This window comes from Varanus komodoensis, unplaced genomic scaffold, assembly GCF_004798865.1.
Source record: "Varanus komodoensis strain SLA01 unplaced genomic scaffold, ASM479886v1 scaffold2, whole genome shotgun sequence".
Classification (NCBI taxonomy): domain Eukaryota; kingdom Metazoa; phylum Chordata; class Lepidosauria; order Squamata; family Varanidae; genus Varanus; species Varanus komodoensis.
This window is the reverse complement of record NW_025335568.1, coordinates 12,626,544-12,640,013: the sequence shown is the minus strand read 5'-3', so window position 1 is coordinate 12,640,013 and position 13,470 is coordinate 12,626,544. Positions and strand designations below refer to the sequence as shown.

The window sequence follows — 13,470 nt, the reverse complement described above, 5'->3', positions numbered from 1 at the left end:
CATGGGAGAGGAACCTGTCCACATACACACGAAGGCCATCTGAGTGGAATGGTGGCCTTGGTGTCCTGCAACAGCAGGAGTTTGGACCTGAGGGCCTTCATGGCTCCTTCCAACTCTGCTATTCTATGCTTCTATCTACATCTTTTTCTATCCGTGAAGCTTTCTTCCATGTTGGAGACAATGAGAGGCCCAGTCTGTGCAGCAGCTTCATGTGTGTGCTGAAGCACCTGTAAAACTCTAGATTCAAGTTTTTAGGAAAGATAATGTCAATTTAGTTGGTTGTTCTCACATGCCTTAAATGTCCCTCTGTATGGATCCTCTATTTACATCACTGAGTAGCAGAGTCTTCTCTTACACTCTTGGTCCTGGAGTTCAGGCTCTTTTAGGTGATTAGTAAACTGGGGAGGCAACTCTGTATTTTGCTTCCAGGATGTGATTCTTCTCACTGATGTACATGCCCGTCTCATAGTTATCTAGCAGTTTGCCCTCTGTTTTATTCTTGACACTATGAAAGATCTACCAAATGCCGTTACTATCTCCATATGCTGGGGCAGGGAAGGGAGGCCTTGGCACTGCCAGTTTTACCACCATCAAAGCCGGATCTGTACCCTCGTTCAGGGAGAAACTATCCACAGCTTTGGAAGAGTTTGGGTTGGGAGAGAAAAAGGAAGAAAAGTTTGCAAAATGTTGGGGAGACAGACAGGGAATAGCCTGGTTAGTTTTCAACTGTTTTAAATGTTCTCAAGCATTTAATGCTCTAAAGCATTTTAAAAGAGCATTTGTAATGCGCTTCACTGCCTCCTGTCTGGAGTTGTGCCACTTGTCATGACTGAGGCTGCAGTCAGTACCCAGTGAGCGCCTGTGAAACTCTGGATGTCCTGATGTGCACAACACACCCTCCCACTACAGAGGTGCCCACTTGAGTCTGGGCAATGCCATCTTGCGCTTAGAGTGTGGCTAGAATGCAGCTTGCCTGACACCAAACATTTTTGCAGGTTGGGGGTGGTGGGGGGAGAGGATGTTTGGATTGCTCACAACTACTTAGTAACAGTGGCTCAGACCAAAGGCCCATCATCCTGGCGGGTCAACCATGGCCAGCCAAATGCCTCTGCAAAGCGCACCAGATAGACTGATGAGCATAGTAGGCATTCATTCCCCTCAACTAATATGCATAAGCCAACTGCCTCTAAACCCATAGCTGCTGTGATCAGAAGCTGTTGCATCACACTGATTGTATTATATTGTGGCATATATTGGGTTTTATGCCTCTTGTATACCACCCCGATCACCTAGCATGGATGGCAAGTTAGAATATATATTTAATACATAACAATCTATGCCCCTATAAAATTATTTGGACAAATCCGCTATCATGTTTGCTTTGAAAAGAAGAGCCTTGGCTGGATTCAGTTCATACAGATACGTACAAAAGGCAATGCACGGGGCCAGTCCTGAGATCTACTCTGAATTGTAGATCTTGGATTCAAGAGTACATCCTCCCAGCATGCACTGCAATGCGGCCTGGGCAGGTGTTCCACTGGCTGGCCTAAAAGCATCACTGCTCCAAGCAACCAATTAGTTGCTTTCACAGTGTTGTCTCGGCTTTGGCAGAGCAGAAAGTCCCATGCATTGGACCTAGAGGAGGCATTGCTGCGATTTGTATGTTATTTACCTCTTGGCTTTAGTCCATGGCTAGAGACAGAGCTGTAGACACAGCGGAGGGTCTTGGAGGACTTGTTTCCTTTTGGGATATTCCAGCCTCCTTCTCTAAATAGTAAGCTTCCTGTAAAGTAAGGCGATGCTCAGTATATACAAGGAAAGCAAAGAGGTCATATCTGTCCAACTGTATCTAACACATGGATCTCACCGCTTGCCCAACTACACCCCATCTCAAATAAGGAAATGCATGGAGTTGCATAAATTAGCATGTGCCAATTTGTACATATGTATGGACATTTAGAAATGACAACTGCATTATAAATAGAAATAGCGGAGCAAACTGTGCCCAGGTGACCACTGTGTTCCCTCATTCTGTAGGATCTCACTGCTGATGGACAACTTCAAGGCCCCTGCTCTGCCTTCCTTTCTTCTGGCTCTTTATCTTTAAATCAGGCTTGAACTGGACAGCCTTTTAAATTCAGGATACTTGCAAATTGGGAATCAGGAATTGTACTCTGATAGTCCTTCAGACAGAGAACAGCCTTACCTTTGGCTGATTAATGTAATTGCACTGAGATAACTGATAAGCACCAGGCCTTTACTTTAAAATAATATAAACAAAACCATCATTGATTAGTACTGAAATACAGTTGGATAACTTTAAAAATACTAGTCTGTTGCATTAAGGTTCTTGCATTAAGGCTCTGCATAGATCCCCTCTGTATACCTTTGGGCCTTTTACTGCAACCCTCCACCCTGACCTGCCACCATCACCATGACAGCACCTTGGACCTGCTGGATGGTCCATCGATTTTCTTCTTCCCACCACTACCTCGCCTTTGGATTGCGCTCTAAAACTAAGAGTTTGATAGACCTGGAGAAAGGCCTTCATTAGCCCCAGGGGGGCAACAAAGAAGAGATGAGGCAAGGTCCTTGGCATATGGAATTACAAAGTTTTCATTGTCAGTGTTGAAAATTAAAACAAGACAAGACAAAAATTATAGGAAATTGGCTGCATTTCCATAAGTGTTCCTTTGATTCCTTGAAGATAAGTTCACATAATTTAATGAAGGAAAGTATTTGTCAAAGGAACAATTGGATTGTTAATGGATGAAGGCAGAGCTGAGCTGTTTCCTTTTAATCAGTGTCATTGCACTTCTAGCAATGGTCATTTTGTTCAACATTTGCTTTTTCCTGTCAAAAGGGTGGCATGCCTTTGTGCTGATGATGCTAATTGTACCCTAAGTAACAGCAGGGAAACTTCAGCATAGATATGCTTGAGCTTGGAAGCAAAGCTGACTTCATGCAATTGCTGCCAAAAGAAAAAGAAACAAGAGAGGAAATCCAGTAATACAGATGCAAATTTAAGCGTATGAACTCAACAGGGTAAAACATTTTCCACCCCTCTTCTTATATCTTCTCTCTACTTCCAGAACTGAATATTACCAAACTTTTAGAAAAAAAGATTATTAGAATATGCTGGAGTTGTAGGTCTCAGAGGGATCTGGATAGCAGTCGGTCCAAATCTCCCTGCGTAAAGACAGAATAAGGCCCATAATGCCTGCTTCTGCAGCAGTCCTTATGAATTCTATTGCAGGTGTGTTTGTCTTAACTGTGGCCTGGTTTGTATGTAAGCCATAGTTTCTTGAAACCATGGATTGTTGCCCTACTCAGGGTTGTCTAGAGGACAGTTGAACAAACATTGGTTTGTTTACTCATTCTCTGGGGATTTTGCTTCCCTTCTTCACCCACTCCCTCCCTGCATCCCAACTTTCCTTGCAGTACTGGCATGTAAAGAGGCCAGGTTTTTTGACCACTCCTGACCAATACCACTGTAGCCTGGTGAAATATATGATTCTGGGTTGATATGTAACAAAAAACCATAGCTTAAATATCCTGCAGTTCATAAACCATGGATTCATGGTTAATAACCCATATCTAATCCATGCGTCTGGGTTTTCCTTTAATGACAACAACCTGTGATCCAACAAACTATGGTTAGCCAAATCTCTGTCTCATGGCTCATTCCAGGGCAGGGAAAACTTCAAACCAAGGTGCTAGGGTTTGCCCTCTGTTACATTCTCAAGATCCATTTTCCTTTATTTTTAATCATTTATTCTAGTTCTTCTTTTACAACTCAGATGTACAGGTGCTCATGAGAACTAATTAGCTGAGGTCTGAAAAGAGGTGGCCATCTTCCTGCCTCTTCATCTCAAAACCTTAACCCCTCCCTGAAACTGTGAACAGATGCCTTGCTTTACTAATAGCTCATGAAGTCCCCTTTTGGCTTAGGAGTGGGATAATAGTACTTTGAATAACTTGGCCAAGGATGCCAGCCCAGCTAAAGGTTTCCATAACCTGTTTCCTGCCAGATGTGTAGGGTTGCAATTCCCATTATTTCCAGCCAGCATGGGAGTTGCAATCCAACCCTTCTAAAGGGCTGCAGGTTTGGGAAGTCTTTGCTAAAGGGTTAATCTAATCCTAGAAAGTAGTGAGCTCATAGGTTGTAGGTGTGACTGATCTCCCCTCCAATAATCTCTACCACACTTTATCTCCAGCAAGTGGTACTTCTCTTCACATAGATGCTTGTAACGGCTTTGGAAGGCCACTCAGATTGGAAGCCTTCTACATGTCTTGTAAATCTAGAAATGAGTGCTAATCATCAAGCTGCCCCTCCTTCTGTCTCTCCTGGATCTATTGCCAAGGAATTTCATTGAGTGGCCCCAATTGGTAGGATTATGAGGCAGGAAGAAAAATTCATCCACATTCTCCCCATCATCTATACATCTACAAATCTCTATCTCTTCCTTGTGTGTAATTTTAAGATGAAAAGGGCCCACCCTACTGCTCTAGCTGGGGTGTGTGTCTGCAGGTGGGTGAGGATCTGTAGCTTCCAGATGGTGTTGGACTGTGATTCCCATCACTGGCCACTGGTCATGCTCACTGGAACTGATGGACGTTGGAGTCCAGCAACAACTGGAAGACCGCAAGCTCCCTCCGACTTGAGCCTTCCAAGGGAAGCTTCTCTAACCCCTGTATCACTTTGTCCTTTTCTCCACCTTTACAAGATGTACAATATCCTTTCCGAGACCAGTGCGAGAAATCCTAATGTGGTTACATCACTGATTTTTTCAAAACAACATAGTGGGTATTGCTTGCTTCATTTTCTGACCTTTTGCTAATATACCCTAGTGTAGGCGTTGCATTTCCCACATCAGCACCAGCATACACTGACTTGACATTTTGGCTGAGCTGTTTTCCTAGTTATTCTTCGCATCAAACAGTGTCATGATTCCTTTCATAACTGTAGAAAGTTATCTTTGTTCTGCCTTATAGTTTAAAATGCAGAGAGAAATTTCCACAGGTCTCAGAAGAATCTGCCGCTTCATCCCTACTGAGAGTGTCCCCAGTCTGAAGCCAACTTTATCCAACATGCTAATCAGAAACGTTCTATAATCCTGGAAGGGTGCAATCCTATGGATATTCAGCCAGAAAAGAGGCCTGCAATTCCCAGCATGCCCCAGCTAGCAGCGATGTCTGGGGCATGCTGGGAGTTGTACATGCTTTTAGTTTTGGTTTACTGTCTAAATTGGCGTAAGATTGCACCTTGCGGCTTTGTCATGATGCAGGCATGTGGCTCAACCAGTTCTAGGCCATATTATCACATGAATGGCTTCTTGCTATGTTTGAATTGCTTTTCTGAATGGGAGGATATGCATTATGTGGTGTCTCTGCTCACTTATTTTGCTATTTGCATTTTGGCTTGTAAGGAACCTCCTTCACGAGTTCCAATTTCTGCTATAGGCAAAAGGAAAAGTGGTTTGCAAATCTTTTCTGAAAATAGGATAAAAGCCAATATGTTTATAAGAATGCAGATGAGACCTGTATTTTCAAATTAGTCATTTAATTTAAATTGCAAAATCATGGTGACAAAGGACGGCTGCCCTTAGGTCTTTCTCAGTTCACTGAATTGTCACTCCCTTTCTCCCTCTCTCTCTCTCTCTCTCTCTCTCTTTCATGCTGCATTTGTGCATGTAGGCAAGTATAGACATATTAACCTAAAGGTTTAACCATTCTACCCCATAGCTGCTAACATCTCATCTCAATCCCTCGCACCCTTTCCTCCAACATGACAACTCTAATGCAAGTGATCTTTGGTACACAAAGAAGTGCATTCATTAAAACGTTCCATTTCTAAAAAGGAAGACCTTAATAGATGTGGGCTTACTTGAGAAACAAGATGTCCCCGTCATTCCTTTCCCATTCTCAGGATATTGCTAGAAACCATCTATTTAATCATCTGTTCCTTTGCATCTGCAGGGTGTAGTACTCCGTGTATGGAGACTCTCCTTGAAAGTTTGTTCATCAGTATGCTGCTTTTGGCAGGCTTACATGTCACGAAAGTTCCACTCAGAAGAGGGAGGTGTCAGCATTAGGGCTGTAGGGTTGTGCTCGCCAGAGCAGAGTTTGGGGGTGGGTGGGATGGACAGCGCCCCCATCATCTGCCGCCACCTTGGCTCTGTCTATATGGTTCTTCAGTAGCTGCTCTTGCAACCTTCTCTGCTGCTTATCATCTGGAAGGGGATGCAGGGATGGTACAAGAGGACAGGAAGGAACGAGGTAAATAGAGGCAGCAGGAGCCTCCCCTCCAAGGTGAGGCAGCTTCAGTCCTGATCCCCGGAGATCCTCCAAGGAGTCACATCAGTTCTGTTGACCCAACCAGATAAGTTTTCACATTTATTTGTCGTTCTGTTGCTGTGTTCTTGTTTACCTTCATTTCATTTTTGCTTTCAGTTGACATGTGGTCAGTAGGGTGCATCATGGGAGAAATGATTAAAGGTGCTGTGTTGTTTCCAGGCACTGATCGTATCCTTCCTAGGCTGTGGGCTTCTCTAGATACCATTTTCATTCCCATTTATCTTCTCCCATTTCGAGTAGTGTATTATGGATCGGCTGTTACAGTACCTCAACAAATGGAATCGAAACTGCTGATAGACACAGCAGAACGTTTGCCCTGCATTTGATGTTCTGTAGACATTAGCACTTTCCTGTGTATTAGACACTATTCTGCACCAGTTCTGTGTTACGTTGGTTGCATCAAAGCACCCTTCCCCAGCCTGGTGTTCTTCTGATGTTTGGGCCACAACTCCCATCATCCATAGTCAAAGTCCATGCTGACCAGCAATGATGGGAGCTACACTCCAACACATCTGGAGTGCTCCAAGTTGGGGAAAATTGGCTTAAAGAGTGTCCAGAATATTTAAATAAAGAGATGAATAACAATATTAGTAAGGATGCTTTTGTATGGGAATACGTACATTTCATTTAAAAAACTCAATCTATTGAGTTTGGCTTCATTTTATTTTAACCTTTGGCCTAAGGTAGACCTCTGATAAGATTTCGTGCCATATCCAATGGAAACTGGCACCCCAATTGATGTGATTTGCCTGGTGCTAAAGTAGTTTATGTAATTTATGTTAGTAGCTGCATCCCTCTGGATACTGCACTAAGCTTACAATCTACACACTTACTTGTGAGTAGGTCTCATTGAACTCCATGCAATTATTCCCCAGTAGGTGTGCATGAAATCACATTTTAACAGCTCTAAACAAAAATGTATAGAAGCACATAGATGGCATTCACTTTGTGGTGGTTTAAATAACTAGGTTTGGGGCAGGATAACGGGCTATGTTCATTATCTCCAGCTTATGCTACACAGCAGATGGTTGATTCTGGCCTTGGATTCTGCTGTGACTCCTCAAGCGGGGGTGGGCAGGTTGGGAATTCAGTACAGAAACACTGCCGGCACCTTCCTTGCCTTGCAAAGAGTTGTGCGGATAGTGCGTCAGCACTGCAAATGTGGCCAGACCTGGAATTCTGAACAGCTTCCCACAGAATGAAAGCCCTGAGGACATCTCGCACCTGGGGTGGGTGAGTCAAGTGGCGATGAGTCACTGCTATGGCTCTGAAGAGACCTGGTGTGCATCGGCCTGGCATTTCCCCAGAAATGGTTTCTTTGGCCTTCACCAATGGGAATGCAATTCTGAATGATCTCTGTCAGGAGGGTCAACTGTTCTGATTGGAACCATTGCTGTGCTGCACATGACACAGCAAGAAAACCACGATCGATGCCACACAGAGCCACAGACAATCCCAGCTCTCTGATTCGTATACCTGTATGGAGGGCTGGCATCCAGTCTAGCAGGCTTGGGCAACCGCCAGGGCCCTGGGTGCCAACACATGTCCTGCCCCCACCAGCACTGATGATGCTTTGGTGTACCCACCTTTTCCCTTGGATGAAGGGTTATCTGACTGCAGCAACTTGGTGTAGGAGGCTGCCCTTCTTTTTAAACTTCCCGTGATGCTCCTGAACACTTAAACTGCAGGGCTTTATGAAAAAATCAAGCAGAGGGTGGCTTCTGGGGCTTATTTGGAAAGTAAGGTGTATCCATGCAAGGATGTTTTCTAGGCTTACCTGCAGGTCTCAGCAGAGACAGCAACTGGGTGGGGGGCATCTCCCTACAGTTCTCCCTCAAAGTGTGACACTTGCCCTCCCTACATGACCTACGTCACACCTTTTGCTTTTAGATCTCAAAAACATAGGCCAAAGAAAATGGATACAAGGGACAAAATTATTTATTTAATATTTCTATTCATGTAGAGCTACAGTAAGTCTTCCACCATAGTGTGGAAGTCTATGACCAGATTACCTGTGGGAGAGCCCATCTGGTCTGCTGCTCAGGTGCTGATGATGGCAGAAGGACCTCACAGTGCATTCTGTTTAAGCTGGAAATGGAAAGGTGAACCTTTTCAAATTGAGGAAAGCTTCCAGAAGAAGATAGTCCTCTGGCTGCTCTTCAAATAGAGGACTGCCCTTTGTAAAAGAGGAAACATGGGCATCATATATACTAGCTGTGCATACATCCCATTGAGTTGAGTAGAATATTTAAGCATACACCTATAGGATTGGGCAGTTAAGCTCACACATCTGAAGCATACATCTAAAAATGTAATGTGTCAAGGCCTAAAACTAACCACTTTTTCTGCACTGAAAAAACTCTCAAGCAAGCAGGATTGTCCTCATTATGGAAAGAAAATAAATACTATTTATGACACCAAGGTTTTTCTGCACATCACCTTTGAATCCCTTTCTTAACCTTCTTGAATTTTAAGCCAAAGTCCCAAATGAGAAACTGCAACAGGCAATTTTTGAACTATGGCCATCAAGTCCCAGTTGGCAAACTAGTTTCTACATTCGCTGATCACTGGCATTCCTTAAGTTTAATCTAATTCATGTTTTTATGCTCTACAAATCCCAGTTTTTCTGTGTAAACATATTCTAAACTGAGCCTGTCCTATCTCTGGGGCGGATTTAGTATATCACTGGGATAATTTTATTTTACAGAACATTTTCCTGCAAGATCTCTCCATGTACTAAAAGTAGGAAGGGGTAGGAAAGAAGTTCCAATCACAATGTGTATTTTATTTGCACGTTTGCACCTATACATTTTTCTGTCTGGCTTTATCTTTATGTTCATTCATACATCACATCACATTCATAATTCGAATGTCTTCCAGGCAATGCATTTTGTAATCCAGCCAGTTGTGCAAAAAAGACAACTTCTGAAGAATAGTTAGAAAATGTTGATGGATGGTAGCAGATTGTAGACAATGTGATGTCTTTTTTAAAAAAACCCCTGCTGAGGGAGGGTGCAGGCAAAGGTATTTAATTCAGGTGCAACCTTACACTAACACCTTAAGAATCCATTAGTAAAAGCTGCTATAAGATTGTGTGTACTGCATACAGAGTTAGGGCAGGATCCAGATGTAAGCCTTCTTGAGAAAATACCCTCTCATATTGCCTTAGAAACATAGAAACAGCGAGTCAGAAGGGGTCTCCCGGGCCATCTAGTCTGACCCCTGGCTCCAGCCGGCTTCACTCATGACATGCCCACCATGTGTATGTCTAGCCTATCCTTGAACACCCTCACTGATGGGACCTCAGCCACTTCCCGTGGAAGCCCATTCCATACCCTCAAGGTCTTACCTGTCAGGAAGTACTTCCTGGCACCTAAATGGAACCTCGGTTCCCTGAGCTTCACTCCGTTGGAGTGCGTCCTGCCCTCCTCTGCAGGGGAGAGCAGGTCTTTGCCCACCTCCGTGGGACACCCCCTCACGTACCTGTACATATGTCACCAACAGATCCCCTCTGAGTCTCCTTCACCAGCATATGGCCCTCTCTGGTGAGCTTAAAACTAATAGTGGCCTCCCTGCAGTCTGTAAGAGCTATCCCCAGGGCAGGAAACCAGCAGAGTTTCAGAGGAACAGGTGCAGGGACTAAGGAGTTGGGCTGCTTGAAAACCAATTCCACACTGAAACATTACAAGAAGGACCATTTTATGGACTTATTTTTGCCCTCTGTCAAATAACCGGCCAAGAACCCACTTTCCAGAAGGTGCCCACTAAAAAGGGTTGTTCATCCTCTTTAGCACTGCCACCTGCTTGCCTCTCACTTTGGCCCAGACTGTGATGAAGGAAGAGCAGAATCTGTAGCCTCATTTGCTCACTGGCCTAGTCTGCCTGTTGAGCAAGCCAGTTGGAGCATGGAGGACAAAAAGGAGGATGAAGTAGCAGCTGGGGACAGTGGTGGTGAGAAGGCAGACTCACTGAGGGCTGGGTTGCATTGAGGGCATCTTGCCTCAGGCCCTCAAAAATGTGGAGCGGGCATTGAGGTGTGGGACAGAGGTGATCCCAGAGCAGGCCTCCGCTATGGCAGGCCCTGCTCTGGGCTGCTGTGGGCACCAGCTGCCACCCAAGGATACCAGAATACCTCTTGCCTCTCAGACTGGAGCCAGTGAAGGGAAGGCTGTCTGCAGGGTATCTGTTTTGTTTTGAGGGGTAGCTTCTTTATTGACAATCCTATACAGTCACAAAGTTAAACCATTTACATTATGATACATCCAATATTCATCTTATTACACATACACTAGCTTCCAAAGCTTAAGCTGACCAGCATTCCAGCCAAATCCCCACTTGATCTTCTGTATTGCTTAAGTCCCTATCCCAGGCAAATAGTGGCTGCCATATTTTCATAAAATTATCTCGTTTTATTTCTCCCCTATACAGTCTATTCCAGTTAGTCAGTTTCTCCATCAATGCAACCATCTGTATTCTGTTCAGAAACCTTTTCAAGCACAGGGTATCTGTTTTCAACAGAGAAGTGGGCATCCACTTTAGATTTGCCGAAAGAAGAGGCAGTGCATCACCACAGAAGAGGGCTGTTGCTTGCACACATTTTCCATACGCAAGGTAATCTAGACACGGGTAGCATAATTTAAACAGAAATAGCATACATCTCATTGCAGTAGGGATGACTGTGACCTGTGGGTCTGTTTAGACTTCTGTTGAGATAATAACATTTGTGAACCGACCAGACAGCTATGGCCATTGGGCAGTATAGAAATGGAATTAATAATGATCATTGTTGTCATCCACTGCTTTCCAGGAACTGTTATCTTCAAGGCCCAGCTTTTCTTATGCTTACCTTTAGGCTGTACTTCAGTGTCCACCTCTTCCAATGCCTTCAAATTCAGCCCTGTTCTCTGACAGACCTTCTCACAGGCAGCTGTCATCTGTAGGACAGGATGCCTGCTCCCCTTCCACGAACTTGTGACCAATCACACCAACCAATGTATCACTCATACATTGTTGCTCAACCAATGGGAACGCCAATTGCCACCGATTTCAAAAGGCATAAAGGTAGGAAGAGGAAGAGCAGTTTCAATCCGTAGCACATAGCTGGTAGCCAGTGGCGAGTTTGGTGGAAGCACAGGCCATCTGTAATGCAGTTGTTGTTGTTGATAGTATTATTTTATTTGCTGAAAACAAATGCTTCTCTCAAACACTCTCAAAAAATTAAAATGAATTCTGACATACAATTTATGACAAATAACCAGAGTAGAAATACAAGGATTCCTCAAGTTACAATGAGTTTTTCCTAGTTTTCTTTCTTTGAGAGAGAGAGAGAAACAGAGAGAGATTTAATTCTCCTTAGCCTGCAGTGGAGTAATTCATATCTCCTATGTGATTAGGCAATGCAATATGTATATATATTGTAACAATTTCTGTTTCCAGTGAATTACCAGGAGGAAAAGAAAGGAAAAACCTAGTCAAAGATGTCCTGGATCATGCATTTTAAAAGCCTGGTTTCCTTCAGACAGCTGCATACTTATTAAAATTTGTTCACAGAGCCTCTATAATTAAACCATTAAAAGCACTTTGCTATAGAAATAACTCCCTAGAAACCAGCCACTAGCAGCTGATGATTTGTTTGAAATTTGTTCTTAATTGTGTTGGTATTCTTAAACAAATAGGGGGAAATGCTATTAAGTATACACTCCATTTCCTGTAAGGCTCTGCAACATTTTCTCTCGTTCCTTTGTTCTCACTTAAAGTGTTGTTTTCCTAGGCAGAGAGGAGAGGTCTTCACATTCTCAGAAGTTTTTGTTTCCGTTTGCAAAAGGAACTTGCACAGTTCCTTCCCTTCCGGGGCACATGGCTCCTCTGTATGGTACTTGGAGCAATATCCATGTTCAGGAGCCAGGCCAGGACAGGCCAAGGGAAGGAGAAGCAATAACCCATCTCCATGTTGCATGAGAGAAGACCGTCTGCCAGGACAATCATCTTCACATCACGGACAGCTTTGCTGTGTTTGCGCATGACAATATGGACTAGCAGTGTGCTAGTGCGCCCAGCCCCTTCACTCCGTTCACTTCTCCCTTCATGTGAGTCAGTAAATAACCAGACGGACGAGTACATTGCATGGTCTCCAGACCTGGACTAGGGTTCAGAGTGCCCAGACCAGCCTGGAACTGTGTGCCCATCTCAAACCCTGATTCAGAGCTCATTTGTGGTTCTAACTTGCTTGGGCACATAATCCTGAGTTCATGTAAAGCACTCACCTTCTGGGTTTGTATATCCATATTATTGATTAATCCAGTTTTTCTGCTTTATTGTTATTGATTATTTATTTTACTATGTATATCTCACCCTTTTGTGTTAAAGAGCTCCAAGTGGCTTACATCATTTTCCTCCTCCTCCTCTCAATCTTATTCCCACAACAACAACCCTGTGAGGTAGGTTGGGTTGAGAGTCTGTGACTGGCCCAAAGTCACCCAGGCCAACTGGGGACTAGAACCCAGATCTCCTGAGTCCCAGTCCAGTGCCCTTAACCACTGCACCACACTGGCTCTCATTAAGTGCACATTTGCAAATATCTCAGCAGAAGTCATAAAAACCATGATGTTTAAGTGCTGAGATTTTAAAATATCTGCATATGTTGTCCAGGGTGGGGATGCAGGTGGCGCAGTGGTTTAAACTGCTGTGCTGCTGGGCTGGTTGATCGAAAGGTCGCCGGTTCGAATCTGCACAGCGGGGTGAGTTCCCGTTGCTCCGTCCCAGCTCCTGCCAACCTTGCAGTTCGAAAGCATGCAAATGGAGGTAGATAAAAAGGTCCCACTTCGGTGGGCAGGTAACAGCATTCTGTGCACTTCGGTGTTTAGTCATGCCGGCCACATGACCACGGAGACTGTCTGCGGACAAACGCTGGCTCCCTCTGCTAGGAAACGGAGATAAGCACTGCCCCTAGGGTCAGACATGAGTGGACTTTAATGTCAAGGGGAAACCTTTACCGTTTTTTATGTTGTCCAGCATGCCTTACAACTTCATTCATAGCAGCTTTCTATAGTAGCCTGGCAAACAGATCAGGGTAAAAACAGACTGTCCAATATTCACATGTTTGCAAACTGTGCA

The 13,470-nt window shown here is 44.1% G+C and overlaps 1 protein-coding gene across 3 annotated transcripts in view; it reads left to right on the top strand.

Annotated features, from left to right (window-relative positions):
* Window positions 1-13,470, top strand: part of MAPK10 (mitogen-activated protein kinase 10) — a 116,380-nt gene that overhangs the window by 60,250 nt on the left and 42,660 nt on the right. The window contains exon 7 of one of the 3 annotated variants that reach the window (XM_044428743.1): window positions 6,454-6,525. The exons of the other annotated variants lie outside the window; for them this stretch is intronic. Coding sequence (XP_044284678.1) covers window positions 6,454-6,525 — 72 coding nt within the window. The remainder of the gene's footprint in view (window positions 1-6,453; window positions 6,526-13,470) is intronic. 3 annotated transcript variants of the gene reach the window in all.